Source organism: Myotis lucifugus, unplaced genomic scaffold (assembly GCF_000147115.1).
Source record: "Myotis lucifugus unplaced genomic scaffold, Myoluc2.0 scaffold_60, whole genome shotgun sequence".
In the NCBI taxonomy this organism is placed as follows: domain Eukaryota; kingdom Metazoa; phylum Chordata; class Mammalia; order Chiroptera; family Vespertilionidae; genus Myotis; species Myotis lucifugus.
The window spans coordinates 3,192,140-3,209,276 of record NW_005871108.1 but is presented as its reverse complement, the minus strand read 5'-3'; the positions used below and the strand labels follow the sequence as shown (position 1 = coordinate 3,209,276).

The 17,137-nt window shown below is 49.0% G+C and overlaps 1 protein-coding gene across 1 annotated transcript; it reads left to right on the top strand.

Annotated features, from left to right (window-relative positions):
• The first annotated feature begins 1,903 nt into the window (after positions 1-1,903).
• SUN5 (Sad1 and UNC84 domain containing 5) lies at positions 1,904-14,871 on the top strand. The gene is made up of 13 exons (XM_006089565.2): positions 1,904-1,989; positions 2,376-2,434; positions 2,646-2,720; positions 3,708-3,774; positions 4,686-4,747; positions 5,756-5,805; positions 7,131-7,161; positions 7,725-7,837; positions 11,289-11,367; positions 12,319-12,434; positions 13,011-13,178; positions 13,687-13,773; positions 14,740-14,871. The coding sequence occupies exons 1-13, from the start codon at positions 1,904-1,906 to the stop codon at positions 14,869-14,871; spliced, it is 1,125 nt and encodes a 374-aa protein (XP_006089627.2).
• The last annotated feature ends 2,266 nt before the right edge of the window (positions 14,872-17,137 follow it).

Here is a 17,137-nt window from a genome sequence, read left to right as displayed (position 1 = left end):
AAAAATAACAAACTTAGTGACTTAAAACACGAACTGTCTTACAGTTCTGGCGGTCAGAAGTCCAAACGGGGTCTCCCTGGGCTAGAATCAGGGTATTGGCAGGGCTTTGTTCCTTTCCAGAGGCTCTGTTTCCTTGCCTTCATTCCTTGGCCCCTGGCCCTTCCTCCATCTTCACAGCCAGCAAGCTGGGCTGAGCGTCCCCCAGGCCACCATCTCTCTCCTCCCTTGCCTTCCTTTTCCACTTAGAAGGACTCTCGACAACCCTGGGCCCACCTGGGCAATCTAGGACAGTGATGGCGAACCTTTTGAGCTCGGCGTGTCAGCATTTTGAAAAACCCTAACTTAACTCTGGTGCCGTGTCACATATAGAAATTTTTTGATATTTGCAACCATAGTAAAACAAAGACTTATATTTTTGATATTTATTTTATATATTTAAATGCCATTTAACAAAGAAAAATCAACCAAAAAAATGAGTTCGCGTGTCACCTCTGACATGCGTGTCATAGGTTTGCCATCACTGCTCTAGGATATCCTCCCACCTCAAGGTCAGCTGATTAGCAACCTTAAATCCATCTGCAAGCTTTAATTGCCCTTTGTATGAAACCAAACATATTCTCATGTTCAAGTTGTCGTACACAGGCCTCTGGGGAACCATTATTCCGCTCCCCGCAGGTACTTAGCCTGCAATTTGAGCAACAGCCACCAGGGGGCAAAGTGAATTCATTTCAGCTTCACAACCCAGTTAGGCTCTCTCCAGAGGCAGGGCTGACAGGAAGAAAAAAAAATGAAACCAGACATTTCCACTCTGTTAGGCCGTTGCGTTTCCCCCGTAAAAAGCAGAACTTTATTCAAACAACAACACACATATATTATTTTGTATGACACAAAATGCCCACCAGTGAGAAGCTCAGCATTCTAAAATGTATTCAGATACAACCAAAGCAAGTGGCAAGGCTGGGAGACGTGGAACAAGCAGGGGTCTGGAGCAAGAAAAAGCAGGGCCTGGATCTTGGAGCCTCAGCTCTCACCCCTGCCTCGCCCCTGAGACCCTGTCATGACCCTTCCTGTCTTGAGGCCTCCATTTCCCCTATTAAAAGTGGTAAGTTTACAGAAACTATGCAGGCCAGAAGGGAGTGGCAAGAAATATTCAAAGTGATGAATACCAAGAACCTACAACCAAGATTACTTTACCCAGCAAAGCTATCATTCAGAATTGAAGGTCAGATAAAGAGCTTCACAGATAAGGAAAAACTAAAGGAGTTCATCACCACCAAACCAGTATTATATGAAATGCTGAAAGGTATCCTTTAAGAAGAGGAAGAAGAAGAAAAAGGTAAAGATACAAATTATGAACAACAAATACATATCTATCAAAAAGTGAATCTAAAAATCAAGTGAATAAATAATCTGATGAACAGAATAAACTGGTGAATATAATAGAATCAGGGGCATAGAAAGGGAGTGGACTATTCTCGGGGGGGAAAGGGGTGTGGGGGGTGCGGGAAGAGACTGGACAAAAATCGTACACCTATGGATGAGGACAGTTGGGGGGTGGGGAGTAAGGGCAGAGGGTGGGGTGGGAACCGGGTGGAGGGGAGCTATGGGGAGAAAAAGAGGAACAACTGTAATAATCTGAATAAAGATTTAATTTTTTAAAAAAGTGGTAAGTTGGTCGGAATGGGCTCCTCCAATGAGGAAGTTCCAAGGCCAAGCCTCCCCGACCCCCCTCATGTCGCCCCCCGCCCCCCGCCCGGCTCTGTGAGGTCACAGTGCCAACAGCTCAGAGCAGATTCCGCATGACTCCTTTCAGGGAATGATAGGAGGCTGAGGCAGCAGCCAGTTCCTCCTCGCCAACTCCCAGAGAGCCTCCCTCCATTCCCCGTCCTAGAGAAGGAAACCAATGCCACGGACCTCAAGGAGCCCCAGGGACCTGGGTGACCCCCTCGACGATGTGGCCCACCTCTGCAGGGATCCCAGGCCCAGGAGGTGAGGACAGCAGCCCTTTATCATTTATGAAACCGTGCCCCTCAGCCCTCTCCTTGGAGGTGAACAGGCGTTACCACCTGCGCGTTACAGGTGCAGCAACTGAGGTCAGAGGTTTGCCAGTGGCTTTCCTAAAGTCTGCCGGCCAGGGAGTGGTGGAGAGTCATCCTTTCGGCCTGTGTTTATTGAGCTACTACTGTGTGCCAGGCACTGAGTGGGTTGCTGGGAGCACAGTGTTGGATTTGGGGTCAGCAGACCCAGGTCTGTCCCTGATTCACAGGCTGGTGGTCTTGGGCAAACTTCTCTGCAACTTGGTTTCTCAGCCTGGAACATGGGGACCATGTTTCTTGTGAATTGTAAAATGCCACTGTGAATCTTGTCAGCCCCAGGGCGGTCCAACGAGGCCGGAACCCCTGCAGGATGACAGAGGAGTCCTCGCGAAACATGAGTAAGCAGGGAGGGGCGAGGGGAGCCCTGGGATCTTCGTGGGCAGCAAGGGGCTGAGGCTCTGAGATGTCAGATGGGCAACCCAGGGTGACCTGGCAAGGGGCAGGGCAGGGGGCAGGGATGCTCACACCATACTGTGGGAGCTCCCAGGTGTCTGCAGGCACCATGTCCCACAAGCCAGCAGTGACATGACAGCCCTGTGTTCTCTGCAGATGATCCCTTCCTGTTTCCGCTCCGTCTCAACGGCCCATCCCCAGGCCTGATTCAGTTCGTAATGGGGTGTATGTGTACGTATATACTGAAGAGCTGCCTCAGGCCAGGCTGACCCTGGGGTGGGGGAGGGGGTGTGAAGCCTGGGCTGGGTAGCAGGGGAGGGAGAGAGCACAGGTTGAGCTCTGGGCGTCTTCCCATCAGAGGTGTCAGGGGTGTCATTCCAGCCAGGATCAGAGGGGTGGTTGGACAGAGGGAGTGGGAGGGAGACTTGCAGCTTGGAGGAGGAGCAAACAGCCAGCCCTCACCTACTCCGACACAGGCCTGGCCGCTGGGTCAGGGGAACGCTGGTGAAGTCATGGTGTGATGCAACTGGCCCTCACTTCAGACCTCCTAAAGATTGGTATTCCACTTCTGTGTTCATCCACTCACCCCTCCACTTATTCACCCACGAAGTCATGTATCAGCCATCTGTCCACCTATCCTTTTGTTATTATATCCGTGCATTTCATTAGTCCTCCATCCATTCATTCACCGAGCTATCCACACCTTTGTTAATACAACCATTCAGTCATCAACCCATCCATCCTTCTACCCTTCCCTCTTTCCCCATCCACTCACCCATCTTTCTATTCCTCTATCTTCCAAACCCCCTTTTCCATCCATCTGTGTCTCCTTCCACCTACTCATCGTCCTGATTTCCTACTTTTTGCCTAGCTCCACGCTGGGCAGTGCTGGCACCCAGGATGAACCAGACAAGGACCCTGTCCTTGAGAAGCTCCCAGTGTCTAGGAATGGGCATTCACGCATCCTGGGGCTCCTGTGTCACATTAAGGATCTATTAACTGCCAGATGTGAGCAGTCATCACCTATAGGACTGATACTCACTCCAAGCTGGCACTTACCCATGAGCAGAGCAGGGTTGCCCTGGGCTCAACTAGCAAGTTGAGGAGGTCTCCAAGCTCCAGTCCCCACCCCACACACACACCCCAGGACAGTCAGCAAGTCGTTGGAGAATTAGAACAAGGGTGCAACTACTCACTGGTCTTCTGTCTCCTCCGCAGCATGGATCACCTGCCTGGCCTGCATCCTAAGGACTCAGGTCCACCAGGTTCTATTCAACACCTTCAGGTGAGCAGGGGCAGGTGAGGGAAGGCTGATAGGAGCTGGAACCATGCAGCTGGTAACCATGGCAGCCTCCTCACTGGTTTGAACCTCCCCCTTGATCTCCAGACCAGACAAGCTATCCCACACCTGGCTTTTCTCAGATACCCTCACCCCAGAACATACTGTGGCTCCCCAGTGACCCATCACCTCAGCCTGCAGCCCTTTGAAATCCTGCCCCACCCTTTCTTTGTGAACTGCCCTCATTCTGCTTCCTGCTGTGGACTCATTGGGCCAGCAAGGCTAGGGTTCCCACTTCCTGGACCCACTCTTTCTATTCCCACCTCCACACCTTTGTACACTCTGTTCTTCCTGCCTGGAACGTCCATCCCGTCCCTTCCCCTTCCCCTTCCTGCCCCTAAGTCTCCTCTGAATTCCTGAAGAGCTTTCACCTCACTCATCCACTTGAAGTCTACATGCTAAATGTTTCCTTAATGCCTCCTCTGGGCTCAGCCTTGGCCCTCACCACTCATAAGCTTCCAGTTGAGTGGGGAAGGCAGACACCAACAACAGTGTGAGTGTGAGGAGTGAGAGTCTGGAGGTTGTAGCAGGAGGGGACATTTGAGCTGAACCCTGAAGGGTGCATTCACCAGGAGAGAAGACAGGAGGGAACAAAGAGTATGTAGATGGAGAAAAGGAGTGATGAGGACGAAACAACCATAGTGAATTGGCCTCTGAAGGCCCCAATTCCTGGGGTAAGAGCTTTCTTTCCTCTGTCCTGCTATGGAGCCAAGGAGCATGCCAACCTCCTGGAGAGGGTGTCACTGCCCAGGGAAAGGCCTGCCCCTCAGGGTGGGGAAGAGCTGAAGGCCAGGCAGGGACTGGCCAGCCTGTGCAAAGCCCTGCCTCGCCTTGACCACTGCTTCTCTGTCTTCCAGATGCAAACTGCTCTTCCAGAAGCTCATGGAAAAGACAGGTGTCCTGGTCCTCTTTCTTTTTGGTGCGTCCCCGGGGCCCTGACCCATCCCAGGTGGGGGAGTCCCTGGCTCTCGCCCATTCTGTAGAGGGGAAGACGGGGGGTTCTGGCACTGCCAAGGCAACACACCCCCTCGAGGAGCCCCAGTTTCCCATCTGTCTAATGAGTGTGTTGCTGGGAGGATTAAATGTAACAATGACCAAGAAAATTTTTTGAAAGCTTTGAAAACTGTAAAGCTTTTTCCAAACCATGTTACGATAATGATTACTCCCTCTCTCTGGATTTCTGTGACTTCCTTCCAGCCGCCGCCACCACCTCCCACATCACAGCTCTGCTTCCTCAAGCAAAGGAGTCTCCTTCCTCCCCTCAAATGTATGGGGACAGGGGTGCATTTCTTAGACATTCCTAGAACTTAACCCAACAAATAAGGTTTTTGAAAAGATATGTTTTATTGATTTTGAGAGAGAGAGAGGAAGGAAAAGGGAGAAAGGAGAGAGAGAGAGAGATTAAAAAAAATATATATTGATTGACTGCCTCCTGCACACCCCCTACTGGGGGTCGAGCCCACAACCCAGGCATGTGCCCGGACTGGGAATCGAACCATGACCTCCTGGTTTATAGGTTGACGCTCAACCACTGAGCCACGCCAGCTGGCTTGAAGGATTTTATTAATGGCTTAAACAGTAGGATTTCAGGCAACACAGATATCATAAAATGACTACCTCCTTTTCTTCTCTTTACCAATTATCCCCAGTAGGATTGGGACAGAGGAGGGGGAGGAGATATGGATTATTTGATTTATGTGAGATACTTCGCATATATGAAATCATTCAGTACTAAAGTAGATATCACTATTATCCCATCTTACAGATGAGGAAACTGAGGTGTAGAAAGGTAACATAACTTCTCCCAACGTTGCACAATGTTAGCAAGGGGCAAAGTTGGGATTTGAAGCTAAGAAGCCTTAACTCTAGACCTACGCTCTTAACCTTTCATCTTAAATAGCTCCTCCTCATTCCTCTGGCTCCACAGGATTCTGGGTGTTTATGATGCATTTACCATCCAAAGTGGAAGTCTGGCAGGTGAGTGTGTGCTCTCTTCGGGCACACTGCTGACTGACCTTCCCCAGTCAATGTCACCTCTATAAGCTTCTCTCACTGTCGCCACACCTGGATCCTAATCAATTCCTGACTCACCCCAGCTCCAAGTCTCTGCCTTTGCCATGCCACTCACCTGGAACCCATCTCTCCCACCAAAATGTGACTTTCAAAGACCAGATGCAATATTCTCTCTTCCAGAATGCCTCTCCTGTCACTCACTCCCAGAGATAACCCATGTCTTCTTTATCAAGGCTCCCACATAAAATGGGATGATGAGGACAGGGAACAACCTTTCTCTCTCTACTCAATGCAGTTTGTTCTGCTCAAATAAGATGAGATCATTTGCTATGTGGTTCCTGGAGAAGAAGGAGGAGGAAACCAATGACAAGAGCTCCCAGTCTGAGGACAGCAAAGAGGCTCAGAAGGCCTAGAGAGAAAGGATATTTGATGGGCCTTGTCCCTCCCTCTTTCTTCTTCTCTTATGAACTCTTTCATCTCCTCCGAGATCCAGCTAATATGTCACCTCCTTCAGAAACACCCAGGCAGAGGTGGTCACATTCCCCTCTCTCCTCCCACAATTTTCTGTAATCATTACTATTTCCCCAATTGTACTGGCAGCCCTTGAAGGCAGAGCTTATTCATTCCCGCAATATCTATCTCAGGACCAGGCACCAGGTTGCCACTATCAATATTGGATGATAGGATGGCCACACGGGAGTATGAATGGAGAGAGAAGGGATGGGAGGATGAAAGTGATGGATGTAGGGGTTGGGGAAGTGTTTGGAGGATGAATGGATGAATGGAAAGTGGATGGATGAAAAAGTGAATAGGTAGGGAGGCAGATGAAATATATGGGTGGGTGGATGGATGGATGGCTGAATGGAAGGATAGATAGTTGGAATGGTGAATGGATGGATAGATGGGATAAATGGATTGATGAAAGGGTAAATGGATAAGGTAAGGTAGATGGATGGAAGTGTAGAGAGATGGGAAAGGTTGGATAAATGGAGTAGTTGGGTGGAAGAGGGTAAATGGATGGATGGTGAGTGGAAGGGAGGATGAGTGTGAATGTGGATGGATGGATGGATGGATGGATGGATGGATGGATGGACGGATGGATAGATTGATAAAAAGGAAGGTAAATTGGATTTTGGATAGATGGTAGATGGGTGGATGTATGAAAGAGTAAACAAGAAGGTAGATGAATGAACAGATTTATGGTTGTGGGAAAATGGATGGATGAAGCTCTATTGGGCCCAAATTAGACCATCTCAAAGGGATCCCTTGCTTCCTCAACACCCCACCAGGATGACAGCATAAATACTCCACTGCAGACTTGAGGTAAGAAGTTCAATTAACACCTAAAAACCAGAGCTATAGCTAGGACCTGGGTTGTATTGACTAACAATGTGGGCTCTGAAGTCAGACCAACCTGAGTTTAATCCCTGCTCCAGTACTCTCTACCTGGCTAAACCTGTACAATACACTTTACCTCTCTGGGTCTTTGATTCCTCATTTATTAGATGAGGCAAAACACCCACCTTGCTCTGGGTAATTATGGGTGTTAAAGAAGATATAAACTGTCTTGAATAATTCCTGGCCTCTAGTTAGTGTTCAGCAAAAGACAGCTGAAAATAATTTTAACCAACAAGATACTACCTGGTGGCATTATCCTTAATTGCAGACAAAATACTCCGGAATATTTGGAAGGAATGAGGTAGGTTAAAGAATATTCCAAGCAGGAGGAAGAGCATGAGTAGTATTTTAGAGATAAGATGGGGATAGGCCCAGGAGAGTAGAAAAATGTGAAGCTAGTTCTTAGTGGGCTGACTGGCAAAGGTAGAAGCTGAGGGTGACAATAGTACCACAGATCAGTCAGTCCATGTTCTCACCCTCCCTTGTAAGGATGTACCAGGAGAAGGTGCGACATCACACAGGGGAAATCCAGGTTCTCCGAGGTACCATAAATCAGCTCGTTGCCAAGCTCCAGGAGATGGAAGCCATGTCAGATGAGGTGAGATGCTGGCCATTCTGCCCCCAAACACCTAACTTCTCTGTTTGATGCCCTGTTTCCTATACCCCAAGTTTTGATGAAGCACATTCCCCAATAACTTCCTGAAAAAGAGTGAAATAAGAGGTACAATTTATTTTTTTAATATATTTGTATTGATTTCAGAGAGGAAGGGAGAGGAAGAGAGAAATGGAAACATCAATGATGAGAGGGAATCATTGATTGGCTGCCTCCTGCACATTGGACTGAGCCCGCAACCCAGGCATGCGCCCTTGACCAGAATCGAACCTGGGACCCTTCGGTCCACAGACCGACACTATCCACTGAGCCAAACCAGCCAGGGCACAATTTAAATTTATGAACTTGCATGTTTGAAAATATCTTATTCCTACCCTTATACTTGATTGTAATTTGGCCGGGTATAGAATTATAGGTAGAAAGTACTTTCCTCTGAGAATTTTGAAGGAAGCCCAGTATTGTGTTCTAGTTTATACTATTGCTGTTGAGAAGCCTAACTTTTATTATTGGTCCTTTAAATGTGGTCTTACAAACTCCATGAGAATTTGTAAGATATTCTTTTTTCCCCTCGGTGTTCTATACTTAACCCACTTGGGGGATGCTGAGTTTATCAGAATCTATGGATTAATATTTCTCAATAGTTTGGGGAAATTCTTAGCTATTATCTCTTAAAATATTGCTTCTTCCTTATTATCTGTGTCCTCTCCTGGGACTCCAGTTATATCTATGCTAGACCTTTAGAATGTATTCCACATAACTGTTAGGCTATTACTTGATTGGTTTTTTTATTCTTTTTTTTCTAGTTGCTTAAATTTTCATATTTTCTATTCACATTTCTTTAAGCTAATTAATAATCTTATATTCTTTTCTGTTCAGTCTACTGTTAAATCTTTCCATTAAGTTCTTAATTTCATATATTGCAGTGTTTAGTTCTATAACATACATTTGATTCTTTTTCATAGATTTTTAATTCTATGGTGAAACTTCAATATTTCACCTATGTTGTCCATCTTTTCCTTTATTTTATTTAACATACTGGTCATAGTTATATTAAAATCCTTGTCCGCTAAAGCCAATCTCTGGATCATCTGTGGCCTCCTTTCTAATGTCTGTTTTTTCTTTGCTTCTTCATGTCTGGTAATTCTTTCGTGTTTTCTGGACATTGTACACAAAAGAACCATAGATACTCCAGATAATTGTAACTCCTGCCAATGGGAGTTCCCCCTTTCCTTTGTAAGGACAATGAAGTGCACTGACCACATCTATGTAGACATGCATTGAGCTGGTTCAGACCTGGATTGCAAATTTTAGAAAATTGAGTCAGAGGTTTTCAACTTAACCTTTTAGTGTGCTGCCCATGCAGCTTCAAAAATTTGATAAATATCCTTATGTTTGAGGCCTCTGAAGTCTCTAATTTTGTCTCCTAGTTCTGCACAAATGCAAAGTTTCTGACCCAGTGGCAGCCTTCTCTGCAAAGGGCAAGCTTGGATTCTCAGTCTTTAATTGTGTCTATACTCGGTGTAGTGCCCTCCAGATGAAGTGCAGCTATAGCTATTTCTTTTAAGGCAGTAGTCCTCAAAGTGTGATCCCCACAGCAGTATCAGCATTAACAGGGAAAATGTTAGAAATTCAGATTAATGGGCCCCACCCAGACTTATTAAATCATACATGTTGTTTTAGGATGGGCACCAACCTCTCTGAGCCTCAGTTTCCACATCAACAAAATAGAGTCATAATCACTGCCCTGTAAACACTTTAGCTATTATTATAGTAACTGCTGCATAACAAACCACCACAAAACTTAGTGGTGCAAAACAACCATTTTACCAGTTAACTGCCACGCGTCCAAAACGGGAACCATCCCCACACGCCAGAATATTTTGAATTTAATTTTAAAAATCAATTTGCAATGAATATTATAAAAATAAATATATTACTCACAATTCAGGTGTTCTTGAATATTATAAGTTGAAAATTCTCACGAGAAATGATTTTTTAAAGCGTTATAGACGCTTATGCTCAGAGATTCTGTGGGTCAGGAATTCAGGTAGGAAAAAGCAAGGATGGCTTCTCAGTGTTCCATGATGCCTGGGGCCTCAGTGGGGAAGACTTGACGGCTAGGAGTGACTTGAGACCTGGGCCTGGAATTAACCAGGGGGTGTTATCACTCATGTCTGGAGGCTGAGGCTGGCTGTCAATTGGAACTCAAGGCTGTTGATTCAAGCACCCAAACGTGGCCTCTCCATGTGGTCTGGGCTTCTTCACAACACGGCGGCTGGTGTCTCCAGAGAACCAGGTAGTGTTGAATCACCTTAGGACTTTGTTCAGAAATCACACAGCATCACTGCTGCCATAATCACAGTCCCACTCAGACTGATGGGGGAGAAATTAAGTCCCAACTCAATGGGAAGAGTGGCAAAGTCACAAAAGAAGAGCGTGAAATGGGAGACCTTGTTGTAGCCATTTTTGGAGAGTACAATCTGCCAAAGCTGTAAAAAGTCCAATCAAGCCCTAACCGGTTTGCCTCAGCGGATAGAGCGTCGGCCTGCGACTGAAGGGTCCCAGGTTCGATTCTGGTCAAGGGCGTGTATCTTGGTTGCAGGCACATCCCCAGTACGGGGTGTGCAGGAAGCAGCTGATCGATGTTTCTTTCTCATTGATGTTTCTAACTCTCTATCCCTCTCCCTTCCTCTCTGTAAAAAAAAAAATCAATAAAATATATTTTAAAAATAAAAGAATAAAATATATGTATATAAGTAAAATATTTTTTTTAAAAAAAAGTCTAATCAAAATAATAGCCAGCATATACTGGGCTATCAGTGGAGCGCGGTGGCTAAAAAGCTGGAACTCTGGAACCAAACTGCCTGGCTCTGCCTCTCATGGGCTGTGTGACCTTGAACAGTGATCCTTTTGTGCCTCGGTGTTCTCATCTTTAAAATGGGGATGATGATAGTACAGACCTCCTGGAGTGAGGACATTAGAGTGAACACATGTGATGCTGAGTGGTCCTGGCACTTAGTAGTGACTTCCTACTTCTTAAGTCTAATCCTCACAACAATGGGAGTGGACATGACTGTCATCCCATCTTACAGATGAGAAAATTGAGACTGAGATGGGCAGTAACCAGCCCAACACCCCACAGCAGTACAAGTCTGTCTAACTCCAGGGCCCCCGTCCTTAACTTCACTGAGACTCCATTCCCACGTATGACACCCTGTCACAGTGAGGATAAAAGCGCTGAGAAAACCCAGTGGGTGGGATAGGGGTGGCTCTGTGTCGCCTGTGCTCCCTCACAATATACTAGTAGTGACTGGGGACCAGCCATGGCTCCATAGGCAGGGAGGGGAGAACTGCCTGTCACCTGGTGTGAACACACCTGCGGACCATGATCTGTAAGAACACACCAGTGCACAGCTTATGTTTTCTGCCTCTTCAGCAAAAAATGGCCCAGAAAATAATGAAGATGATACAAGGAGATTACATTGAAAAGCCGGACTTTGCCCTCAAGTCTATAGGTAAGTGATCACCTCCCCCAATGTGCGCACCTCAAGTTCCCTCAGAAACTCTTCAGAGGGTGGACTTCAGGGCTGGGCTGGTGCACCCACTGCTGCTGGGAAGTTCACCTTCAGAGCTAACCCTGCTCCCCAGCTGGTTTTCTTTCATGGAGGCTGACGTGGGCAGGGAGGCCCTCCACCACCCCTCCTCCCACTCACTGTCCTCCAGCCTAGGGGTCAGCAGAGCTGCCCTTGCCCCCGGTGGGGAAGACTGACCACATTAAAAACCAGCACAGGCCCAATGATGGTTGGGGATTGGTGCTTCGGAAAAATAAAGCAGGTGGCTGGGAGGGAGGGGACCTGGGCAGGGGCGGGAGCGTTTGGGCTGCAACCTGATGAGGAAGAAAAAGCATTCCAGACCACGGGAACCGACTGGAAAGGTGCCCCTGCAAGGACACGGCAGGGCATGCGGGAGGCAGTGGGGTGGGGCCGGCAGGGCGATGGCCTCTGCCCGGGAGCCACCAGCTGACCCAGGTACCCTCAGGCCCAAGCAGACGGGGTCAGAGGGCATCAGCTTAACCTCCGAGGGCTGGAGTAATGGGTGTAAGAATTACTGGGTGTAAGAATTGCTCGCGGAATTCTTACATCCATTTCTCTTCTGGGAAATGGGTGCACTAGTAAGAACAGCCATAACAATGACAATGACATAAGTGAGGGCTGACCGGCGCCAGGCACTGCTGGACAAACACTGAGGTATTCATTCATTTCAACCTCACAACAGCCCTATGTGGTGGGTGTTATCTATCATTACTTCTATTACTGTTATTATTACTATTATTCCAGAGAGACCCAGTGGCTCGTCCAAAGTGCATTGGGCACAGAGTCAGTGCCCAATCAGTGAGGCTCCCCACCACGAGGCAGAAGTGGGGGGGCTGCTCAGCTGAGACCCTCTACCCCCCACCTTTCATACAGGAGCCTCTATCGACTTTGAACAAACATCAGCCACATACAACTACAACAAGGCTCGCTCCTACTGGAACTGGATCCGGCTGTGGAACTATGCACAGCCCCCGGACGTGATCCTCGAGGCAGGGGGCATGGCGGGCAAGGGGAGAGTGGCAGGGGTGCGGCCAGGGGCCTGGGGGTCTTCAGGGAAAGCTGAGGTTGGGGGTGAGAGTAAAGGGGTGGAGCCTGGGGCAGGGGCAGGGGTTGATGCAGGAGACAGACGGGGCAGGGGCAGGAGGCAGACCAAAGTGGCAATTGGTGGGGGTGGGGGCGGAGAAATCAGGGGCAAGGGCAGGAGGCAAGAACAGACAGCAGGGACCACTGGGGGGCTGGGCAGTAGCAGGAGACAGGCGCAGGGATAGGGGACAACCTGCTTTAGCTAGAAGGGGCCCCACCTAGCCCTCAAGACTGAGGGTCAGGGAACCCTGAAGGGCCTAAACAGGCCCCTGTCCTCACTGCTCTGGGCAGAGGGGAAGACTCATCTGCTGCCTGCAGTCAGGGGAGCCTCCTGGAGTTGGGGGCGCTCAAGCCAAGGCAGGACCTGGCTCACCCAGGAGGGCAGAGGAGGTCTAGGGGAGCTAGGATGGGGCGAGGAGTCAGTCCTCATCCACCGCCCGCCCCCCCCCCCAACATAACCTCCCTTGCCCCTGCCCCTCCAGCCCAACGTGACACCTGGCAACTGCTGGGCCTTCTCGGGTGACCGCGGCCAGGTGACCATCCGACTGGCCCAGAAGGTCTACCTGTCCAACCTCACCCTGCAGCATATTCCCAAGACCATCTCACTGTCGGGCAGCCTGGACACGGCCCCCAAGGACTTTGTCATCTACGTGAGCAAGCCCTGGCAGGGAGCGGTGTTTACCTAAGGGGATGGCCTCCTGATGGCAGGGTTCCAGGCTCTGTGGTAAACTGCAGGACTCATGCAGCCTAGTGGGCCTGGGTGAGGCTCTGTTAGGGCGGGGCATGGCCAGGGTCAGAGTCAGCTCGCAGCCTTCAAGGCCGGGGGATAAACAGCTACTCTGTAGCAACCCAAGCTCTTCACAGGTACTTTAGTTCTCAGAGACCCATTTCACTGATAAGGAGACTGAGGTACAGAGAAGGGTAAGGGGAACTCCCAGATCCTACAAGTCAATGGCAGAGTAGAGGTGGACCCTCAGCCTCCTGAGTCCCAGGCCAGTGCTCTTTTCTATCCATTATTCTGTACGGCAACAGAATGGTCCCCAAAGAGGTAGGGAGCTCCCCATCCTGGGCGGTGTGCAAGTCTCAGCTGGAGCGCGGCAGCACTCTCTGCAGGTCCTGCCTGTGCCCGACACTTTCTTCTTGGTTCTGATTCCACAGGGCATGGAAGGCTCCCCCAGGGAGGAGGTGTTCCTGGGGGCGTTTCAGTTCCAGCCAGAAAACATCATTCAGACGTTCCAGCTCCAGGTACCTGAGAAAAGCTGCCCTGCTGAGCACCTACTAAGTGCACTGTGTGCCAGGCTTTACCCAGGGGACCCCACTCCATCTCCCCACAGCCCCAGGAGGTGCACGATGGTCACTAACGCACCTGACAGAGAAGGACACTGAGGCTCAGAGTGAGGGACCTGCTACGGGGACAAGAGTGGGCCCCTGAGATCCCTGCAGCCTCTGGCAGTTCCCGGTTCCCCTGTCTGCCCAGGAGCCCTCCCAGGGGCAGCAGATGTTAGCAGGAAGGGCCCATCGGTCAGGAATGCTGGCTTCAAACGTAGCATCTCCATGCTGGGCCGTCCATTATCAGCACCTGGTCCAGCCATAGGTGGGGAGACTGGAGGGGAGGGAGCTGGAGACAGAAGCAGGACTCGACGAGCAGCTGCTGGAAATGCCCTGAGACTTGGTGGAATATCTTGGCTTGGGAGCTGACACTGGTCCAAACCCTGACCCAACCACAAATTCTGTGTGATCGGGGTCATCCCCTCCCTCCCAGCCTCAGTTTCCCCTTGTATAATTCCCTGGGAGATAGAGACAATCCAGTCTCCTACATCTACTATGTTCCAGGTGCCAGTAGGTCGTCCAGCTCCAAGATCTCATTTCAGGCTCACAGCAGCTGTGGGACGCGGATGTTACCACTCCAGTTTCACAGGCGGGGAACTAAAGCCCAGAGAGGGATGGGCATTTACTCAGGGTCCCACAGCACCTAGGTGCCAGGGCCCCAAAGCTGGGACTCCTTCCTGATTGGTGTGTCTGTCCTTCTGCCCTTAGCATCTTCCACCCCAGCCCCTGAGTATCTACCTGCTGTGTGGCCTGTCCATTCCCCTCTCTGGGCCTCAGTTTCCCCTCCTATGAAATGGGTCCCCACCACTCCCAAACGCCCTTCTGAACAGGCAGAGGGGGGGCCTAGGGAAGAACTGCCCCATGTCTGTGACTCTCTTTCAGAACCAGCCCACCCGGACTTTTGGGGCCGTCAAGGTGAAGATATCAAGCAACTGGGGGAACCCACGCTTTACCTGCCTCTACCGCGTGCGAGTGCACGGCTCTGTGACCCCACCCAGAGAGCAGCCCAACTGATCCCCCACCCCGAGAGAGATTAAAGTTTATTCTTCATGACCCAGCCCAAGTCTATGTGTCTTTGGCCCCAAAGATTAAGGGCGGGCTAGCATTTGATGTCTGACGCCACGGTTAGCAATGATTGATCACGTACTGGGTGCACGGCATCCTCAGGACAGTCCCACGGGCCCCATTTCACAGATGGGACAGTGAAGGCTCCCAGGAACAAAGTGACTTGCCAGAGGTCACAGCCAGAATGGCAGCATCAGGATTCAAACTGCCTGACGGCTGCACATAAGTCATCTCCCTTGCTCCAAGTCGAGCTCTGCCCTTGACTCAGGCGTGACCTTGGGCAAGACCCAGCTCTCTCTCTCAGGGCCTCAGTCTCCCCAACAGTACAATGGGGACAGGATTATGGCTGTTATACCAGATAAGGTGGGAGATGGGAAATCTCACCCCTGCCCACCCTGGAGTGTTTCAGCATCATACAAATGATTTGCTGTGTGGCATTAGGCAGGACACACCGTCTCCGGACCTAACATTTACTTTTCTCATTTACCCTTCAGACCCTTCTTTTGTGCATCAAAACATAACATCAACAAGTAAAATGGCAACCCACAGAATGGGAGAAAATATTTGTGAATCATATACCTGATAAAAGATTAATAACCAGATTATATAAAGAATTCCTACAAAAGAAACCATCAACAAAACAAGAAAGCCCCCTGCATGGGAGAACATATTTGCCAATGCTATTTCAGATAAGGGTTTAATCTCCAACATTTACAGAGAACTCATACAACTTAACAAAAGGAAGATAAACAATCCAATCAAAAAATGGGCAACAGACCTAAGTAGATACTTTTTAAAAGAGGACATACAGAAAGCCGAAAGACATGAAAACATGCTCAAAGTCACTAATCATCCGAGAGATGTAAATTAAAACAATTCTCATACCTATCAGAATGGCTATCATCAACAAACGACAAGTGCTGGCGAGGATGTGGAGAAAAAGGAACCCTCATGCACTGCTGGTGGGAATGCAGACTGGTGCAGCCACTGTGGAGAACAATAGGGTGTTTCCTCAAAAAATTAAAAATGGAACTCCCATTTGACCCAGTGATCCCACTTCTAGGAATATATCCCAAGAAACCAGACACACCTATCAGAAAGGATATATGCATCCCTATGTTCATAGCTGCACAATTCACCATAGCTAAGATTTGGAAACAGCCTAAGTGCCCATCAGTAGATGAGTGGATTTAAAAACTTTGGTACATCGGGCCCTGCAGGGACAGACCCCAACAGCCCGAGCCTCTGCGGTTTCTCCCGAGAGCCTTCCGCCCTCGGCCAGGCTTTTTGAAAGCGCTTGAGGGACGATAAAGCATGAATATAAACTTAGGGCATTAGTACCCGCACTGACTGAAATTTTATGTGGAAACTGAACTCAAGCTTCCAGCCAGGATCCAGCAACCACCAACACAAATAGGAAAACCAGTTGGAGAGAAAGAAAGGAAACAAATGACTTTTGCCTTACTACTTGTCAGATTCCACAATTCCGCACCTTCTTCCACGCTCCAGCCACGGCAGATTCAAGCAACAGTGGCCTCCTGATCACCACACGCTCTGCCTGGGGAACAGTTGCTGTGTGTGAAGCCTCCCTCCACCAGCCAGAAGAGCCACCACAGCTGTGAACAGCACCCACCAGAGGCTCTGCTATCAACAGAGGAGCCGCTGCTACCACAACCGCCCAAGGAGCAACCACAGCCCGAGGAGCCACTGCCACCCAGGGAGCAGCCACTGCCACCCAGGGTCCAGCCACTGAATGACTCAACAACCAGTCATGTCAGTGAGATCAAACATGGGTAGACAAAGAAACCCCCAAAGGAAAGAAAAGGAGGACTTGCCAGAAAAGCAGCTAAGTGAGACAGAGATATGCAACATGACGGAAAAAGAATTCAGAATAAGGTTCCTAGAGTACATGCACCGGATGTTCAAGAAGCAAGAAGAAACAGATGAAAAACTCAACTACTTATGCAAGAAGCTAGAAGAAACAGATGAAAAAATCAACAACTTAAGTAAGTCCCAAGAAGAAATGAAGAGCGACATAGCTGCAATAAAAAACACCATTGAAAGTATCAACAGTAGACTGGGAGAAGCGGAGGACCGAATTAGTGAATTAGAAGACAAGGAAAGCAAAACACACTCAAACTGTAATGCAAATGGAGAAAAAAATTAAAAGACAGGAGGAGAGCCTAAGGGAGCTTTGGGACAACATGAAACGAAA

What these genes read in the sequence shown, in the direction of transcription:
- SUN5 (XM_006089565.2), top strand. Translation starts at nt 1,904, where the DNA reads ATGCCACGGACCTCAAGGAGCCCCAGGGACCTGGGTGACCCCCTCGAC. An exon ending in CCAAAGTGGAAGTCTGGCAG is followed by an intron (nt 5,806 to 7,130) that starts GTGAGTGTGTGC and finishes ACACCCCACCAG; the next exon opens with GATGACAGCATAAATACTCC. An exon ending in CCAAGGACTTTGTCATCTAC is followed by an intron (nt 13,179 to 13,686) that starts GTGAGCAAGCCC and finishes CTGATTCCACAG; the next exon opens with GGCATGGAAGGCTCCCCCAG.